Source organism: Equus quagga, chromosome 6, assembly GCF_021613505.1.
Source record: "Equus quagga isolate Etosha38 chromosome 6, UCLA_HA_Equagga_1.0, whole genome shotgun sequence".
In the NCBI taxonomy this organism is placed as follows: domain Eukaryota; kingdom Metazoa; phylum Chordata; class Mammalia; order Perissodactyla; family Equidae; genus Equus; species Equus quagga.
The window spans coordinates 94,999,735-95,020,709 of record NC_060272.1 but is presented as its reverse complement, the minus strand read 5'-3'; the positions used below and the strand labels follow the sequence as shown (position 1 = coordinate 95,020,709).

At 37.7% G+C, this 20,975-nt stretch overlaps 1 protein-coding gene across 1 annotated transcript in view; it reads right to left on the bottom strand.

The window, feature by feature from the left end:
- GNAQ (G protein subunit alpha q) overlaps positions 1-20,975 on the bottom strand; it is a 294,413-nt gene that overhangs the window by 65,529 nt on the left and 207,909 nt on the right. Inside the window, exons 4-5 of the mRNA XM_046664378.1 lie at positions 12,152-12,280; positions 10,139-10,268 (exon numbers count right to left, since the gene is read on the bottom strand). Coding sequence (XP_046520334.1) covers positions 10,139-10,268; positions 12,152-12,280 — 259 coding nt within the window. The remainder of the gene's footprint in view (positions 1-10,138; positions 10,269-12,151; positions 12,281-20,975) is intronic.

The window sequence follows — 20,975 nt, the reverse complement described above, 5'->3', positions numbered from 1 at the left end:
CTATACAAAATATTTTTATGATATAAGAACAGCAGAGTAATTTGATATATAGCATACAATGTATACAATTTTTTTACATATAGTATTACACATATTATTTTTGTTTTATTATAATTATCTAAATAAATATATACCTCGAATAAAAGTTTTATGTATTTCAATTTCTCCAATGTTCCCAAAATACATAAATGCATAATTCCCACCCAAATGATTTTAATATCAAAGGAAAATTACATGCCAGTGGTTATTTATGTTTATAATGTTAAAATGCTGGTGCAGTTAGTATTTCATTTTTAAATAAATTTAGAACTGACAAAATTAAAAAAGATGAAACTATACAGGAACTATAATTCAAAAACAAGAAATTTATAGCAAATATCATGTTAAAATGTCCATTTCCAAAATATAAATGGTATGCACTAAAACTGCAGGGGAAGATACTTTAAGGAGGACATATAAAGGACAAGATTTAAATGACCAATAAATTGGGCCACACCAAAAGACATCCCTTAAGGTAGTAAAAAACCAAGTCATGGAGTGGCAGAGGTTATTTACAATAAAAATGACTTGTATTATATAAATGTCTTGTATCAAGAATATATAAAGAACTGTATATTAATAATGTTTTTTTCAAAGAAGGCAGATCAATAGAAAACTAACAGTAGGATTAAACAGGCACTTCAAGAGGAGGATATCCAATGGTAAAGAAATACACAAAGTACTCAGTCTCATTAAAATCAGGGAAATGCAAATTAACACCAACAATGAGATGCTACTACACACCCAATATGATGGCTAAAATTTATAAGCTGGCCATATCCATGTTGGCAAGGATATGGATCAACTGAACACACATCTATTGTTGATGGGAGTCTAAAGTGTTTCCAAACTTCAAACTAGCAGTGTAGTGGGTTGAATGATGACCTCCAAAAAGGTATGCGCACACCCTAACCCTCAGAACCCATGAATGTGACCTTGTTTGGACAAAGAGTCTTTGCAGATGTAATTAAGAACCTTGAGATGGGGTCCTCCTGGATTACCTAGGTGGGCCCTAAATCCAGTGACAGGCGTCCTTACAAGAGAGGCGAAGACCTTACAAGCCAGAGGAGAAGACACAGACACAGAGAAGGTCATGTGAAGACAGAGACAGAGGCTGGAGTTAGGCAACCACAAGGAAGACCAGCATCACCAGAGCCTGGCACAGAAAAAGAAGGGATTCTGTCCCATGGCCTTCAGAGGGACTGCAGCTCTGCTGATACCTCGATTTCAGACTTCTGGTCTCCAGAACCGTGAGAGAACAAATTTCTATTGTAACCCCCCAAGTCTGTGGTGATTTGTTACAGCAGCCCTAAGAAACTAACACAGGCAGGATCTACTGCACTTGAACGTATCCATTCACTGTGAACTATCAATTCTACTCCCACCCAACAGAAAATCAGGCATGTAGAAGTCAAAAAACATGAAAAGAATATTCATAGCAGCATTATTCATAATAGTCCCGAAGTGAAAACCACTCAGATGTCCATCAAATACAGGATGGATAAATAAATTGTGGTATGTTCATTCAAGTGAATAACAGACAGTAATGAAAATGCAAAAGTGCAGCTACATACAACACGGATTTATCTAATAAACAGTATTATGAACATGGAAAGCTCACACAAATGAATGCATTTAATTTCATTTATTTGAAGTTCAAAAATAGGCAGAAGTAATTTAAGTCAAAATAGCAGTTACCCTTGGGGAAGAGGGGATGGGATGGTGACTGGAAGTGGGCACAGGGGAGCTTATGGGGTGCTGACAATGTCTATTTCTTGTGGCGAATGGTGATTACATGGATGTGTTCACTTTGTGAAAATTCATCAAACTGAACGCTTATAATTTATACACTTTTCTATATGTGTATGTGTTAAAACATTATTAAAAATAATAAAACATAACTCAGTAATTGATCAAGCAGACAATAAATTAGTAAGGATATAGAAGATGTGAATAATTCAACTAACGAGTTTGTTCTAACAGACATAATATAGAACCTTGCATCCAAAAAAATGACATCACAATTTCAAGCATATGTGAAACATTTATAAAAACTGACCACATACAAAGATATAAGCAATGTTCTAAATAATAAATGGTGAGCTATAGCATGTCATGTTTATGGATGGTAAAACTCAACACCGTAAAGATGAAAAACTAACCTCAAATGTATCTATATATTTATTAAAATTACAATTAAATCTGTCTTTTGGAATTTGATGGGCTTATCCTAAAATTCAAATGGAAGAGTAAAGGACCAAGAACAGCCAAGAAAATTCCAAAGAACAATCAAGTGGGTAGACTTCATGCACTAGATATCAAGGTTATTATAAAACTCGTGATTTGATAACTTTTATATTGGTACAGGAGTAGTAAACAGATCAGCCAAATGGCCCAGAGAAAGACCCAAGCATGTAATAAAACTCGGCACAAGTCACATGTGTCTTTAGTGTTAATGGGAAGGTGAACAACCAGAAGAGCTAAGAAAATAAAAAATATATTTGCTTGAAGCCTCAGAGAGCTAAAAAAGTGAAGAACTACCAGACCAGGATCTGGGGAAGGACAAGGGCAGAGAAGCGAGCCCTATCTGGGACGATTTCTCCCAGAGAGGTATCTGCTCATTCTGGAGGCGGCAGCTGAGAGGCTGAGGGGACGGGGCTCTAGCGAACCATCTCCGCTTTGTACTAGGCATGCGCGCGAAGAGGAAGGGCGTGTCCAAGTAAACAGCACGTGCGGGGACTACAGCTCAGCTCTCCAGCCACCAGAACGGCTGAAACGAAAAAGACTGAGAAGACCAAGGGTGGCAAAGACAGGAAGTGACAGGAACTTTCAGATATTGCTGGTAGGAGTGTGAACTGGTACATTCACTTTGGAAAATACTTCCACCTTATCTATTAAAGTTGAAGATTTTCTCTATGTGCCCACAATTCTACTCCTAGGTATAGATCCAACAGAAATGTGTAGTAAGAGAAACTTACTTGAATAATCACAGTAGCATTATTTATAATATCTCCAAGCTAGAAATATACCAAAAGTCCATAAATAGTAGAATGAATAAACAGTGGTATTTTCATGTAAAAGAATACTATATGGAAATGTAAATGAATAAATTATATAGAGTATAGAATGTATATACCTTACAAATATAATGTTGAGTAAAAGCCAGACACAAAAGTTTAATAAATGGTACTGGGATACTGAACAGAAATATGGCAAGGAAATATTAAGTCCTTACTTCCTATCATACACAAAAATCAATTATAGGAGTATAAAAAGCCTACAAAAAGTGAAACATTGCAACTTTTAACAGAAAATAAAGGATATAGCTTCATATTCCTGGGGAAGCAGAAGAATTCCTGAAGAAAATACAACAATACAACCAATAAAGGAAATGAGCTGACCACATTAAAACCTTTCTGTAAGACAGACAAAACCAAAAGACAAACCATACACTGAGAGAAAATATGTATGCCTGCAAACAATAATATCCAGAAAACATTTAAAATTGTGTTTACATCAATTTTAAAAAGGACAACTCCACTGGGGGACAAGGACAGGAAAGGGAATCTGCTTTGGCTGAGAAGGAGAGCATATTCACATAATGGAGCTAGACGGGGATCCAAATAAATGAATTAGAGTCACGTGTAGGAACACGAAACAATCTCAAAAACAATGCCAAGTAAAAAAAAAGATTGCAAGATGAAATCATTTTAATAAAATCTACAATCATGCATAATATTTAGAATCTAATATTACATATTGCTTATCAATACATATATATTTAGTAAAAAAGTGAAAAAAATGCTTAGGAATGATAAATGCCAATTTCAGGCTAGTGACTTCTGGGGAGGAAGAGAAATGAGTCAGAGAAGGTTACACAAGAGCTTTAATTGTATTTGTACCATTTTATCTCTATGAAAATAAAGATTTACAGCAAATATGTCAAAATTGTAAGTTCTCCCTAATTTCAAACTCTCCTGTTATCTCTGAAATAGTTTATAAAAACAGAAGTAAACAAAATTCTCTTCTCTAGCTAGTCTATGTTTTATTCTTGCACCCAGCTGTGTGCTTAGACCACACGGTATTGGTCCATCACAGACTTTGATGTTATGGCATGACTTACACTGAGGGAAGCTTAAGAAACAGCCCTTATGAATTCTCACACAGTATTTGGTTTCCTGGAGGGATGTTATCACAGATATAATTTTCTACCTCCCACAGCATCTCTTTCTGAGGTTGCAGAAGTCGCTCGGCTCATTACCAGGAGGAGAAACTTGTTTTTATGTTAAAGCCACAGTCATGTTGTAACAGACCAGGAGTATCTCCTTTCATTGGTTGCTAAGAGATGCTTGACTAAATTTGTGGACCACCACTAGGAAAGGTACCTGGATGTGTGATTTGTATTTCAATTCTTAATTTCACCCTCTAATCTTTAGTGTCTTTTCATCCAGATTTTTCAGGTGATTTATTTTATCCTACTGTGTGTGCATATATGTAGATAAACACACACACAAACATGTAATAATAAAGGACAATTTTCATAAATTTTATTATATTAAAATTTTACAACTTCTGTTCATCCAAAGACACCAGTAAGAGAGTAAATGGCAAACTACAAAGTAGAAGATGATGTTTGCAATACACGTGACAAAAGGCTCACATCCAAAGAATACAAGGAACTCCTACAAATCAGTAAGAAAAAGACAATCCAAAGGAAAAACGAACAAAGCTGGTAAACGACAAGAGCCAAAATTCCAGTCTGAAATCTTACTTTATTTTACCTTTTTTTTTGGTGAGGAAGATTCGCCCTGAGCTAACATCTGTTGCCAATCTTTCTCTCTCTCTCTCTCTTTTTTTTTTTGCTTGAGGAAGATTAGCCCTGAGATAACATCTGCACCAGCGTTCCTTATTTTGTATGTGGGATGCCTCCACAGCATGGTCAATGAGTGGAGCAGGTCTGTGCCTGGATCCAAACTGGTGAACCTGGGCCAGCAAAGTGGAATGTGCAGAACTTTAACCACTCAGCCATGGGGCCAGCCCCTATTTTAACTTTGTCAAAAATGATTGTTTCAGTTATTACTTGTAACACTATCACCTAGCAACAACAACAATCACTGTTTACACCTTGGTTATGGTAGAAAATCTTCCAAATTCTCTTTTTTTGGGGGGGTACTAATAACCTTCCCTATAATAATTATATATATGTAATTACAAAAATCAAACTATACTAAATATATTACTCTGCAATCTGTCTTTTTCATGTAAAATAATTCATTTTTTGAAAAACTACTGCATAGATTACACTGGTATGGGTTCACTGTAAAGTCTACAAGATTTCCACTCTACACGCACACAAACAGAGTCCACGTGTGCCTGCTTCCCCACACCCCTACCAGCACTAAGTGCAGGTTCTGGTTCAAACTCATAAATGGTGATCAGAAAACTTCCTTCTGGCTTCCGTGAAGCAATGCGAACAAAAACATTCAGAAGGAGTAAAATAATGAGGAAACAGAAAAGCTGAAGAATGAAGAGGTGAGGGAAGGAGTTTAAAAAAGGAACAAGTAGCTGAAAATGGACAAAGGAAAGAAGAAGCGGAAAAGGGGTTAAATATACAAAAGTAGGGCGTCTTTCAGGAATATCATCATTAATCAGGCCACGGATCTGAGCAGTAGGTCAAAGGCTGAAGACGACGGTGTAGCTTCTGATTTCATAATATGATTAAGAGTCGAAGAAGGGGGTTAGAGTCAATCCAGTTGACACCGGATATCTTAACCTACGCTCTCACTTTTACGACTTGGAAGTTTCCTTTAGAGCCTTCCTTTGGAGTTTGAATTTTTTCCTCTCAATTTTTTGTCAATTCCCCCCCCCCCCCCCCCCAAAGCAGAATTTTATCTGAAGGAAATTCTCAAAGCTCGCTTTGAGTTTTTAGAGCAGAACAAAGTACAGGTTTCACACTTTTAAAGAAAATGTTCAGACTTTGGTTGCAGTTGAATAACTTCAAAATGGCTTCATTTTAAAGGCTAGTAGAGGAGAAATATCCAAAGGAAATGCGTATTTTAGACTATTTGTTTTAAGATGGTTCAAAATCAAATGAGCAGTACAAGGACTCTGAATTATCGGTGAAGGATCCCTGGCTGGTCCGCTGTACCTATGAGTGTAATACGAGCTTAGAGGTAGAGGAGAGCTATTGCAATTCCTTCTTGCAAGGGCAGGATTTTCATTTTACTTCCATGCTCTTGGCCACCTTTAATAGCTCTTCTTGCTCTTCCTCTGTGTCTCTAACTTCCGGAAGACACTGTGAAGGACAGGGAAGAAAGCTGATCTAGAAGGGCAGAGGATTGGCCCTTGGTGACCCCGGTCATGGGCCTTAATCTTCCCATTCCTGTATCCTCATTGTTACCAAGCATACCAGCAAACCTGGTCTTCTCACTTCAAAAGGAGGTCAGCTGGTGAGATCCAAATGAGTAATGGTTTAAGCAAGTTCTGAATAGGCACAAAGTGCTAAGGTATTATAAATGTCTACTCTCTCGTTTTACTATTTTTTTAATCTACTAAGCAATTCCAAGAATCAAGTTTGAAGGATAAATATTTATGGGAACCAATGTTGGGGAATCTATCTTGGGTTCAAAGGAGGGCCTGGGGTATGCGGAATTATCTCAATATTTTAATAAAACTAAAACATAATTGGTCATGACCATTTCAAAAGGACTAAGATAAGTTAGAAGCACACATCCAAAAAAGAAGTGGAAGAAAGAAAGGTCGAAGTCTTTGAGATTCTATAAAGAGCTTGGTTTGTAAGAATAGTTCCTGAGTCAATAACACAAGCATCTTTGTGTTAGTGCTCAGATATTCATGTAACAGAAAACCAGAAAAATACAGACTAAAAGACAGAGTTTGGATACACATTGATAAGTTGAAATATGTTAGGAAGATGCCTTATTGTATGCTCTGGGCTTCCAGGGACAGTGAAATAACGTCTGCGTCAGAGGATTACAGCAGAATAGTCGGCTCCACGCTGATGTGTTATCAAGGAAAATAAGAGAGCAAAGGGAATATGCAAATCCACGTGGCTCTACAACCCTGATTATTCTTGTCCACTATTTGATAATATATTTCCTTCTTTGGAGAAAAAAAGCAAAGAAGGAAATTCATTCCCCAAACTCCAGGAAGGCTGAGAATCTAAACAGACAAAGCCAGATTTACACAAAATTTTGAAGATTAATACATAAAGTCTTAGAAATATGAAAAGCAAAAGCAATAATCTAAAGTACTTCCCTCAGCGACTTTGGCTGTGGTCTCCAATGCATTTTCCACAGCTCCCCAGGACAGAAAGGGAGGCTGTCTGTACCCACGCCCAGGTTGTTCTCACAACCAAGGGACGTACAACAAGGTCTGCTTTGGATTAAAGTGATGAACTTCAGATTTCAGAACTAAGAATGAAATGTTTTAGGAGTTTATTTCAGTTTTGTCTCATCAAAACCAGAAATTTGGGAAAAAGTAGAATTCTATAGTAGTTCTGAATTTCCTTAATGATTTAAGAAAGTCTAGAGGCAATGACATTTTTACATATTAGTACAACTGGAAAAAAACAAAAAAGCGTAAGGTGACTACATCCCAACAATAAAAACACCTTTGACCGTATTTCCTAATTACCAACAGAGATGGCTGTGGCTAACACAGATGAAGTCATTAATGGGCAGTATTTTCCTTATTATGCTTAAGATCATCTCCAATACTACCAGCAGGCTTGACTTGAAGTCTGAGAAAAGAAGATCATAAAACAACTTTTTTCTCATAGAATTACAAGGTAGGCTTTAAAAATATTCACATAAGGGAGTCCTAATGAAAAAATAACTGATTTACTCTTTCAATTTATAGCACAATGCATCACTACAGGAACCAAAGAAACTGGGAAAATAGTTTTAGATGTACATAGTGCCTATACATTAAATGGCAAGTTACTGTGGAAACTAATTATCGTATCTGATAATCAAAACATCGTGATCTTATTCTAATTAATATAAAATACTTTTACACAAACATCTGATCTCCACGATCAACGTCAGATGAAAAATGAAATAAATGATCTGTAATATGCAGATAATTGAAGAACTGGACTTATGTGCTAGAATTAGCTGATGAGCTACCTAATAAATCTACTTTCTTTTATGTTTTGCAAATTTTCAAGTGGTAAATTGACTAGCATTAAATCATAATATAGATTTCTTTAGATACAGTACATTTATCTCGTATAAAACATGTATTGATAAACACTTGTTTTCTTCTAGCTGTAAACAGTGACATAAGGAATAAAATTATGTATGCTTCTTACATCTGCTGTGTAGTTGATAATGTCTTAAATTTTATTTTACTGGACAAGAAACTAAAGAAGAGAAATGATGACCTATGTAACTAAATGGCTTCCTCCCCCTATAGTCTCTGTTCTGACAAAATCATATCTCTTTTATGAGGTTTTTTAGGGCAAAGCATTTTTTTTGTTTTTGTTTTCTTCTCATTTTTGTATCTCTTTAGAGACCTTGGTACCCAGCATATAGTAGACAATCCATCAAAATATTTTCCGTCTTGATTCAACATTCAAAGAAATCAGAAATGTTGCCATACGTCTGCTTCCAAAATATGCAGTATGTTCAAAATACTACATCCACAGTAGTATCCCAGCCTACACTCCATACTACTCCATCAAGGATTATGGAACAACCAACAACACAGATACAGATAAAGACAGAAATACATATAGAGATATCACAGCTAAAATTCTGATGCCATTTGCTTAACCTAGATTTTGATCATTGATTCTCATAGATTTTAGCATACTTTTCAGGCACTTTTGCATTACAGCTACAGAGGGCAAATTATTAGTAAACCTCACTCTTAAAAAGAAGTTCTTTGATTGATTCAAAAGCCCATATACTTGTAACCCAGGAAAGATTCTGAAACGCATGAACAGATAACTCAGCTCTATCTGGGATATTGGTTCATGAACTCTTTATCAATCCCACATGCAAAAGGAAATGCTGTGGAGGACTGAATATGTATTTTAATGGAGATGTTAATACTTGCAGAAAAATAAAATATTTAAAAGGATCAAGAAGCCAGAATTCTTGCGTACCAAAAATTGCACAGTATTATAAGTATATTTTAATATGTCAGATCTTATTTTAATGAGCTAGTAGGGCTATTTCACTCACTTCTCTTTATTTTCTACCTTATTCGAAGGAAATTTAACGCTCACTATTGGCATGTCAGTCTGCAATCTCTGCCTCTAATAGGGCATCAGTGGTGTCTCCTCCTTTCCCCCAACACACACACTGAACTCCAGCTCAAAGTCACAGTTGTCTATGCCCCTTAATCATCCTCTATAATCAACTCTGATTCATCATCGAGCTTTCATCATCCTCAAAATCCATATTTATACCTGTTAGAATTTCAGGTAATGGGGAGGAGATTATAATACTGAATCACTTCTCCAGACAGTCATATCAAGGATACTTTTTCAATCATTCACTGCTTAGTAGAGATCAAATTATGCAATAGCCTGTAGAATTCTCTAAGAGCAGAAAGGCCACATCACCAAGACACTTCTTGGCTCCACAATGAATTGATTTAGAGCCCAGCTGTGAAGTTACCCACATTTTTCAAGAGAGCTTTTGAGCACTCTTTGGGATCCACCCATCACACAAACAATGATTTAAACAAAATGAAAACAAAACTAAACAGGCTGACTCACTCCAACACTCCCAACTCCATCCTACAGGAAGAAGGCTATAAAATGATGTGATGATTAGCCTAGGGATTTCCATGTTATTTTCATGTTCAGAGCCGCTGCACAGAGTTACAAGTATCAAATAGGGTCTAATTAGACCTGAACACACAGAACTAACTCATACACTTGACAAAAGAGCTAACTGTTCTGAGTATACCACATGGCACCATAGGGTTATTTTTGGCTATTTAAAAAAATCCCCAAATCAATAGTCAAGAAAGCAATGAAGTCAACTTGTCCCATACCCCACACCCTATCACTTATTTGTATCAGATATTAAAATGATAATCCAGCGCCTGTCCAGAGAGCACTCACCTCATTGTCCGACTCCACGAGGACTTGATCATATTCACTAAGCGCTACTAGAAACATGATAGAGGTGACATTTTCAAAGCAGTGTATCCATTTTCTTCTCTCTGACCTTTGGCCTCCTACATCGACCATTCTGCAAGGTTAACAATATTCATATTAATAACATATAAAGAAAAGGAAATCATATAAATATAACTTTACTTACAAACTTAGAAAGAATACTCGAAAAAGAATGGTCATCCAAGTCAATTCAATTAATTCTTATTAAACATCTACTAATTTTCTGTCACTTAATCAAAGTCAAGACATTCTGGGTAATACATCGTTGTGATTATTAGGAAGTTAATTATTATGTATAAAAATTATAATTTTGTTAAAAAAAAAATCCTGTGCCAAGCCAAGCAAAATGGTGTTTTATTTAATCAAGCACAGAAGAGTCCGAAACAAACGAGTTTTACTTGTGTTAAGCTCTAATGGCAAATACTGACTTGAGTTTCTCTTCCTATGAAATGAAAATGAAGATCCTCATGTATTTCTCAAGGATGCTAGAAATGACCACAAATGCACTTAAAAGATGTAAGATGCTATACATTTTAATATGGGTAAATAATATGCTACTCATTTACATGAAATCCTCATTCCATGAATGCTTTTGATGGTGGCAGGAAATTACTCTTCTAAGTCATTACTTATACTGTAGTGGCAAAAATGTCCTTTAAAAGCTAGTGCATAAAATGTAGAAAAAAACCAGATGTAACAGTAACTCGGCTTCAGAATTCACTAATTATGAAGCAATGAGGAGATGAAAATCTCCATGAAATGCTACGTGTTTTCTGAAAATATTCTGTAATATGGTTATAAAAGGAAGGAAATTTGGGTGTCTCAAATTAAAGATCTCTAAATACTATGAAGTCAAAACTTAAGTAATCCAGAATGCTTGAGCTATAAGGAATTTTGGTGATCCTTTAATGCAATCATTTTATAGATGAAAAAAATGAGAATCAGAAATATTTCCAAAACGTCACCCACTTTATGGATATGTCTATTAGAGTAGCGTATGGCAGCCAGATGCGACCACAGGTGCAGAGACTGATTACAATAAAACACACAGTACTTTGGCAGGGAGCGATGAGGGTATGCTCGTTAGAGTCACGTGGCAGAGTTACATAACTCCTACTTCAGGAGCCTGTATTGTATGTGGTCTTCTTCAATGGGATGCGCTCTCCCAAGGAACTCGACTCTCTGCTCAAAGACATACTCACATGGCTTCAGTTCTCAAAGCACCATGTGGTTTCTATTCTAACTAAAAGCACAACTGAGTAATTGCGTAATAACAGATGAAATGAAAGTACATCAGCATTGTTTATTTTTTCTCATCTTCAAAAAAAATTAGAATACTTCTGCTGAAGTATTACCTGATAGAATAGCAGTAGTGAAAGAGGAAGTAATAAATTTCATTCTATTTTACTACACAAATTTAGACTAGGTTAATCAATCTATTTTCAAAATCATGTATTTTAAAATTTTTCAAGCAATTTATTTTAGGCATACAAAATATCCCATATTTTTATTGCTACTGAAAAATTCAGCATTGGTACCAGAGAACTAGGAGGAAAACATGAAAAGCTTCTGACAACATATAATTTCTATTATTAATAGGGTCCTAAGACCATTTATATCTTACAAAAATCTAAAAACAGATCCATTGTCCACGTAGTTAAAATCATTCCCCAAAAATTATAGTCAGGACCAACGTTTGAGTAACTAATTTTAATCAACCACCAGCAAACTAAGAATTCATTGATTTCTTGGTGATTTAATCTGAAATGAGAAAGCTGCCCATACATCTTTCCTCTTCTTCCTCTTTCAGGGATATATTATTTCATTTGTGTATCTAATGATAATAACCGGTAAAAAGGTAATATTGTTTTAAAGCCTACACATGATTTCAATATTTATAGAGTTCACCAAGTGTACTCAAGGCACAGGAGTGGGTTGGACAGACTCAGTTACTACCTGAAAATGACACTTTGTAAGTCAAAGGGGTATTCGATGATCCCTGTGGTGGGGACTCGAACTCTGAGCACGTCTTGTTGCGTAGGCAGGTAAGTAGGGTCGGCCACGCGGTCCAAGTCATTAAGATAGCTGGAGGAGGGGAGACACAACGAGAACGTCAGTGACACCATCACACCAAAGCTGCCTGCGGCAAGGCAAGGGCAAAAGCGAATCACAAGAGAGAAGTAGAGAAAAGAAAGAAAAATACCAGAAAATGGTAGAGAAGCTTGGGAAGTCGAAAGATAATGTCAGTCTTCCACAAGAGCAAAGTTATCCGTCTATGGATTACCTGGTTTACTGTATTTCTCATTTCTTCTCTTACTATCAGTTAGAACCCATACAAAAAGTAAAGGGGGAAAAGAAAAGAAATTAAAGTCTCCTACTCTCCTCTTGTTTGGTGCATAAAGCAGAAGTTTAAAGCAAATAGCTTTTGAATTATTTATACAAATTTTATTTGTACAAACAGATAACAGAGTTACACATAAGGTCAGGACGATTTTTTTTTTTTTTTTTTTTGCCTTCTGCAGAACATCAGAGCCTTTTTCGGGAATGTATTTCCTTATTCCCCTGAGAGAGGACAGCAGGATACCGTGTCCTAAATTCTGTCCAAAGCCTAAGTCATTCATGACTAATGTGAAACCATGAGATTTCTAGTTACAGAGGACACAATATCTAAGTCAGATAGTCCCAATGTTTAGAGTCACCACACCTAAACGTTAAATTTATCTGCTTAGATGATACTTTTCCATTCCTTTAAAAAAAAAAAAAACTTTTTATTTTGAAATAACTTTAGACTCAAAAGAAGTTGCAAAATTACTACAGAGAATTCCCCTGTAGCCTTCACCCAGCTTTCCCCAATGATAACATCTTATGTAACCCATATACATTATCAAAACCAGGAAATTGATCCAATACTATTAACTGAACTACAGACGCTGTTCAGATTTCTCCAGGTTTCACATAGATACACACACGTTTGTTTTGAGTACACAGTTCTAAGAAATTTTATCACCCTTAGAGATCTGTGCAATCACACCACAATCAGGATACAGAATTGCTCTGTCACCACAAAGAAAGTGCCTTGTGCTACCCATCCCAACTCTAACCCCCGGCAACCACACACATTCCCCATCAGTGTAATTTTTCATTTCAAAAGTGTTATATTCCATTCGCTTTTCATTCTCTCAAATTGCAACAAATAATCTGCAACTTTGAGAATTACCTAATTTGATATAATTGATGACAAACAGGTGAAAATGACTGTTCCACGCAGCACCCTCATGATGTCAAAGAGTAACTATACTTTCTGTGGCCCTGGAGAGGATGGAGCACAGGTATGGTTTCAAAACATACCACTGCAAAGTGTACGCACAAAGTAACTAATGTGTGAATCAGATTTAAAGAAAAGGTGGAACCATTAATAGAATTGGAAGGAGTCAGAGCCTCAACACCTTTATGCCCACAAACAAGAGACAGTGAGTTCTGAGACACGTTATCAGGGACCGTCTGGGGCAGAGCGTGCTACATCTTAGCAAGAGCACAAATACTCAGTTGACATGACCTACCTAGAGTAAGGACTTTGTCTCATCCATCATTCTTCCTGCCTTAATATCTAAAAGAGTGCCTGGCAAATAGTACTTTATTATTATTATTGGATGGATAGATCAAATTCTTATGTTGAGATTTAGTTTTAGCATTACTTAAATACCATTCTTACCAGTGGTGTTTCCATATTAATGATAATAATAAATTTGAAACTGAGTGTTGAAAAGAAATATTACATTAAGTCTCTAAGATTCATGGGATCATAAAATAGTAGAGCTAAGTCTGACTTTAACAAAGAAATAAAATTACTGCCTCTTTTGAAGGTGTTACCAATCCTTTAAGACAAAAAGTAGCAGCCTGGAAATTCCTACTACAAAGCAATTAATTAGTATTCTAGTGGCTTTATCCCAAACACATCAGTGATTCTCTAGCTGGCAATTAGCTCTCTACTGACTAATAGGAACCAGCCTGATATCTTTAATTATTATAAAACTGGCTGGAGGACAAAAAGGGGGAGAGTTTGGGAGAATATGGGCATGAGAGACAGGAAGGAAATGTAAAAATGGACGGGACTCAAAATTTTAGTTACTATCTTGGCATGGTCTTGGAGTTGCCTGATGAGGTTAACAAGCCCATGTTCTGGGAGTTGGTCCGTATCTCATTCTACAAATAAACCAACTCATTATGCCATAAATGCACAATCAACTGGCTACTCTAAAATGGCGTTCTTTGATTTATCAGCTCCTCGATTTGAAAAACTTGAAATCAATGTACATTTTGGAACCCACAAGATCACCAAATATTTATTTAACCATACTATATACAAAAATTTAATTCAGAGGAATCAGAGAACTTCCAATTTATATTGGCAAGCTTGCCTGGAAATATGCTGACCAATAAACCATTTCTACTTACTTAACCCAACAAACAGAGGTCAGAAGAGAGGGTGCCCAATTCTTGTACACAAGGTGCTGTTGTGTTCCTGTGGTGCAGAAAAACGGTGACTTTCTGTTTCTCGAAGATGAACTGAATAGACTGTTCGTTGCCACTCCATTTTTAAACATGGATGTGTATTTGCACAGGAGAGTTTGAAGAACCAGCACATGAAGTAGGCAATTACCTGTCACACTGCACAGTAGGAACACTGCTAGTCTCTCTCCAATTTAGAAGGGTGAACTGAGCCCCCTGCAAAGTATGCTCGGGTAAGATAGAATCAGGGTACACACCTATGACTGAAAAGCCACTTACAAGGAATTAGAGGCTGCCTCAAAATATTGTCAGTGGTGTCTTTCCGTGCACCCGGGGCACTACTGCCATATTAGCTGAATATCTGAAACATTCATACTTGCAAGAACATTTTTTCCTCTTCATCTTTCTCTTGCTCCTTTTCAGCGTCATTATAGTTGACACAGAGTAACAACAAGTGCGTGTTGTAACAACAATGAACTTATGCTGAGTGCTTGCTGCTTGCCGGGCTCAGTTCTGTCCGTTCACTGCCCAGGTAGCAACGCATTTCATGGCAAGGAAATGGTCATTAAAGATGTTTCATACATTTCCAATTAACTTGAAAATGAACTATTGTTCGTGCCTGACATTCTTTTTCCTTGGCCTCACTTGGATGGTGGAAAGAAAGGCTCACTTCACTTGAAGTAAAAAAGTTAAATTAATCAAGTTTAACGAAAGAAAAAACGGAAAGGAACTGTTTCAAAGTTTGCTGGTTGCAACATACATTATCTACAACCAAAACCAAACCAAACACACCCCAAAACAAGGCAAGAAAAACAAAACAAAACAACAAGAAACTCCTGGAACCAAACCAAAGACATACAAACTATTTTCTCCTAGAGGAAGGCCTAGGTGCCTCAGAAGCCAGTGTGTTGCAGACAACTCGTAAAGCAGTTAAAATGGGCTGGCAGCCAAGGCCAGCATTTCTCACTGCCTAGGAGAGGCCAGTGTGCAGAGCTTCCGCCTGTGTAAGCCCCAACCCACGGACCCCCTCACTCTGGGCTTAGGGAACTTGAACAGACTCACAGCGTTTTCTGCATTTCACATGTTGGGGCGGGAAACCATTCCATTCCCTTAGAAATGGAGTTCTGGCCCAATAAGACTAGTGCATCCTCATTTGTTGATTCTTATCACATTTTGAGGAAGTAATGGAATAATATCCTAACTGAATTGTCCTTTCCATTGAAGCATCTCATATTCTGAGGAAAAACTTTGGTCAAATTGGGGGTGGGGGTGGGGGGGGGCGGGGAGGAATGAGTTCATGTTGGATTATTCCATTCATTTAACCTTTCACAAAGAAACACCGAGGTCTGAACAAATTTATATCGCAGAGTAAATTCAGAGAGTTCATTATAACTATAATTTGTTTTGTAGGAATGATTTTGAGTGGCTGCTGAGGTCATTCTCGGGGTGTTGCTATGGTGACAGGCACAAGGTACATTTCCAAGGCAATATATGTGTAACCAGTGGCTGGCAGTAACCCTCTCCTGATGTCAGGGAGAGAAAGCTCCTGTGGCATACATGGGCCTTATTTAACTGTCTAGGAGACAAGACATTTAAGACTATGCTAGAAAATTTGAGGTTTAGGAGATTAAACTCACCTTACTCCAATCCATTCATGGGGATTTAATGACTTGCTATTGCTTTGAGACATGTAATAACTGATAACTTCATAACTGATTTTAAAAAAACTCAACATTTTTCCACATTTGCCCAGTTAGTGCTCTCACACTACACGGGGTCAGGGACTATGACTACCTTTGTTCACAGCCGGTCACTAACACTTAGCCAAGGGCCTCAAACGCAGCAGGTGCTCAACATGTGACCTAGGTTAAATAAAAAACAACAACAGAGGGGGCTGGCCCCGTGGCCGAGTGGTTAAGTTTGCGCGCTCCGCTGCAGGCGGCCCAGTGTTTCGTCGGTTCGAATCCTGGGCGCGGACATGGCACTGCTCGTCAGACCACGCTGAGGCAGCATCCCACATGCCACAACTAGAGGAACCCACAACGAAGAATACACAACTATGTACTGGGGGGCTTTGGGGAGAAAAAGGGAAAAAAAAAAAAAAAATCAACAACAACAGAGGCCAGCCCCGTGGCCTAGTGGTTATGTTTGGCATGCTCTGCTTCAGGAGCCTGGTTTCGGTTCCCCAGTGCTGACCTATACCACTCATTGGCGGCCATGCTGTGGCAGCAACCCACATACAAAACAGAGGAAAATTGGGACAGATGTTAGCTCGGGACCAATCTTCCTCAGCAAAAAGAGGAAGATTGGCAACAGATGTTAGCTCATGGCGAATCCTCCTTAGCAAAAAACCCAGAAAACAAAAAAAACCACCACCACCACCTCACACAAAGACATAGAGAATAGACTGGTGGTTACCAGAGGGAAAGGGGGGAGGTGGGAGGGTGAAATAGGTAAAAAGGCACATGTGTATGGTGACAGATGGCAATTAGGCTTTGGGTGGTGAACACGGTGTAGTCAACACAGAAAGCGAAATAAAATGATGTCCACCTGAAATTTATATAATGTTATAAACCAACGTTACCTTAACAAAAAAAAATGAATAAAATAAAAAGTCAAGGGAAAAAAACTATTTTATGGAAAATGCTGCAGTGGTTAGAAAGGCAGGTTACACCTTTTAGGAGAAAACAAAGGAGTAGAGGGGTTGTTAGCTATCCATCTTTACGTAACTACCTCTCTGGGCCATTATTGGCCTGCATTATATAAGCACTAAATTCTGAATTAAAATGCCTCCGACGAATGTAAAGACAACACAGAAAGGAAGGCAGCATTTGTTTAATTTCATTTAGTAGATGTGCTTCCTGCTCTTCTTTAGGTCCTGGCTGCAAAATGATATAGTTTGTATATCGGTTTTATGCCTATCAGCATCGAGCTTTCAGGCCTTGATATAGGGCTAATGGAGGGAGTGGTACCTTATTAACAGACAATTGTGACACAACTCTTTAATGGAAGAAACAGGTTTCTGATAGTTTTCAGTGGCAAGCACAGCACCAAAGGGACTCATGTAGTAAAATTTCAACGGTTCCCTTCCTACCATGAAACAAATGCAGGGTCATCTGGAATTCAACAACATATCTGACCATGACATTCTGGTAGGTGCTAAGGATATGAAGAGCCCCAGGAGGTGACCCCCACCTGCAAGGAGATTACCAGCCTGTGGGAAGAAAAGGGTTACATGAAGAGGAGAAATGGTGGGGTTTATTAGGGATGCAATGAACATTTGATGTTTTAGACAGAGTCATTTTCCAGGAACCTGTCTGAACTGTTTCTAATCCTTGGTGATTATCCACAAAACATCCCTCTGTAGCATGATTGATTTGCATGAGAGACTTAAGGAATTCATGCCCAGTAGTTTATAATTTTACACCTTGTAACTGCTAAACTCTTTATACATTTAACTTTCAGGATCATCTCTGGCTGCAGAAAAAAATAAAAACTTCAGAAATGGATATAATCCATAACTTTAGATTAAAAATATATGAGAGAAGCTTAAACATCACTAAAACAATATGCTCAAATCAAATTAAATATGGCATTTTCTCTCTTGAATATGTTTCTTTTTTTTCCCGAGGAAAATTCACCCTAAGCTAACATCTGTGCCAATTTTCCTCTATTTTTTTTAGCCTGTGGGCCACCAGCACAGCATGGCCACTGACAGAGCAGTGTAGTTCCACACCCAGGAACCAAACCTGGGCCGCCGAAGCTGAGTGTGCCAAACTTACCTACTAGGCCACCAGGGCTGGCCCTTGAATATGCTTTTAAAAGAGACTCAATTGTTTTTCAGTCACGACAATAGTTTGTCAGTTCTCTTACCGCACAAAATTGAGGTTCTCCCACCTGATGAACATTAAAAAAAAAGCCAATTATTACAGCCTCAGCTTTTAGGAAAAGAATGCAGCTTTATTGCAAGATGGATCTGTAAGGAGACAGGAGGCAACGTTGTCAAATCTGTCTCCCCAGTCTAGGACTTGGGGCACAATTTATAGGATGAAGGGCAGGGTGATCCGAAGTGTGGAGACAGATGCTTGGAGGTGAGGAGAAGTGAGGTAATTGATGATCTGCACAAGTGTGGTCAAGCTTCATGCCTCTTCACAGGACCCATGTTCACACAATGGTGGTGTTAGCAAGATTTGAGAGTAGGGTTTTCAGCCCTTTGACATAAAAAGGTCACTTATCAGGCATTTGTAAAGACCCAGTTGATGGATTGGTGGTCTCAGTTCCTGAAAAACCACGCTTAATTACTCTGTTGGTAAGATGGGGTCTGTTGAACTGGTCCTGGAGGGCCTGTGGTTACAGTTCTGAGCTGACCTTCAAATTTAATTCATGCTCCAATTTGGCATATGAGAACATATTTTTTTAAAACTCTTTTTAAAATTAAAAAAGAAAAACAATCCCACCACCTATGATTGGAGGGGTAATAGAAATCTAAACCAAGAATAGCATAGAAATTAGAAATTCAAGTGGTTCTTTTTTCAATGGAGGAAACATGAATAAAATTTAGAGATGACCCAGCGAGTATACTGTATCACATTACAGCTGGGGGTTAAAAAAATTTAATGAAAGTTATAGGCACACGACACTCAGCAATTATACCAAAAGAGGGAAAGTACCTGAGGGTGGTAAGTAGAAAAAGAAATCTCTCACATTTGGTATAAATCCAACCAAATGTAGTAAGATAAATGAATACAGCACCTTGGAGCACGTAATGTAGCATGATATGGGTGTGCGTTGGGGTTCTCCAACTCCTGTGTAAGGGCCTCCTGTTAAGAGGCTGCATTTATAACAGATTTGCAGTTCAAGTCAGATATTAAGATGAAGTTCTGGCACAGAAAATGACTCTGGGTAGAACTTCACATTTTTAATTATTGAAAAGAAGGTTAAAAAAAGTAGGTTGACTTCATTAAAAAAAATTAAGAAGACCTCATTGTAAGAGGAACAGTCTTGGGGGAATTGAAAGCTAGATCACGCCATGAGATCTTATTTGACACTGTCAAAAGCCGTGGAAGCTAAGGAGAAACCAGAAACACACGGTTGTTGTACAGTAGCTATGTGACCACAAGGATTCAAAGGAAAAAAGTAAAAGAAATTGTCAAAGTGAAGTTAAAATAAAAAAAAAAAAAAAAAAAGGAGTGAAAGTAACAGTTCTGCAAAACTGTCATCCTGAGGAGAGGGTCAAGTATAGGCTTGGGCGCCAAGACCCACCCAAGTCCCTCCCTCATCTGGCAGATCCTGTTGCCGAAATGAGCCTGGCTGGCCATCTGGTTAGGCTGGTTGGCTGCTCAGGATTACTCATTACACAAACACTTCCATCTCCTGAAAAGCTCATTTTGTAGAGGGCAAATCAACTTTCCTCTTTCCTTTTTAACACCTGGCACGCCATGATCAGAGCTCAAGGAGCAGCAGCATTTATTACAAGGACTTTGTCCTTAAGAAGCTAATTGTTTTCAAACCAAAATTCCAGGTTTAAAACAAAGGTCACCCAGTGGTGACAGTTAGGTGACAATCTTACGGTTTATGAAAACTATTCAGAAGAGACTGTTCTGTGGGGATAAAAGAGAAGTCTAAGAGATCATGCATTTCCATTTTCCTTTTCCAAAGAACTAAACCAATCTGGAAAATCAAATTTTTAGAAGCAAATTAAATGTCTCATAAAAAGATCCTATCACTGCATTTGGTAAATAGTTTCAGTATCTTATGAATCTTACATATGGATAGTTGATTTGAAGGTCTAACAGAAAGAGACCACCGGTGTGAAATGAGGAATGGGCTGGGCAACCGTGTGTCTGCCAGGCAGACGCTGGGCTTGGGTCAGGGGGAGACTCTCAAGTCTGCTGCTCAAACAAATAAACCGACCTTGTAATTAAAAACAAAGCAACACAAAAGAGAGAGAGAGAGAGACAGAAACGGAGAGGGAGCAAAGGGAAGGGAGGAAGAGGACTTTTTCAGTTTGTTTGTTTGGCTTTAATTTATTCATCTTTCATATGATAACTTTTAAAGCTGTTGACTAATTTTGACACAATTTTTATACTTCTAAAACATATCAAAAAACATCGGAATGCTGCTTTTTTATCCTAGTCTGCCTGTCTTGAAATGTAATGGCAGTGCTTAATTCAGTTAACGTACACATATTTATTGAAAATCTGTTACATGTTAAATTCTAATGCACTGTGTGTGTTGGAGGGAGGGGAGTTGGCACAGGGAGCTGGTACAA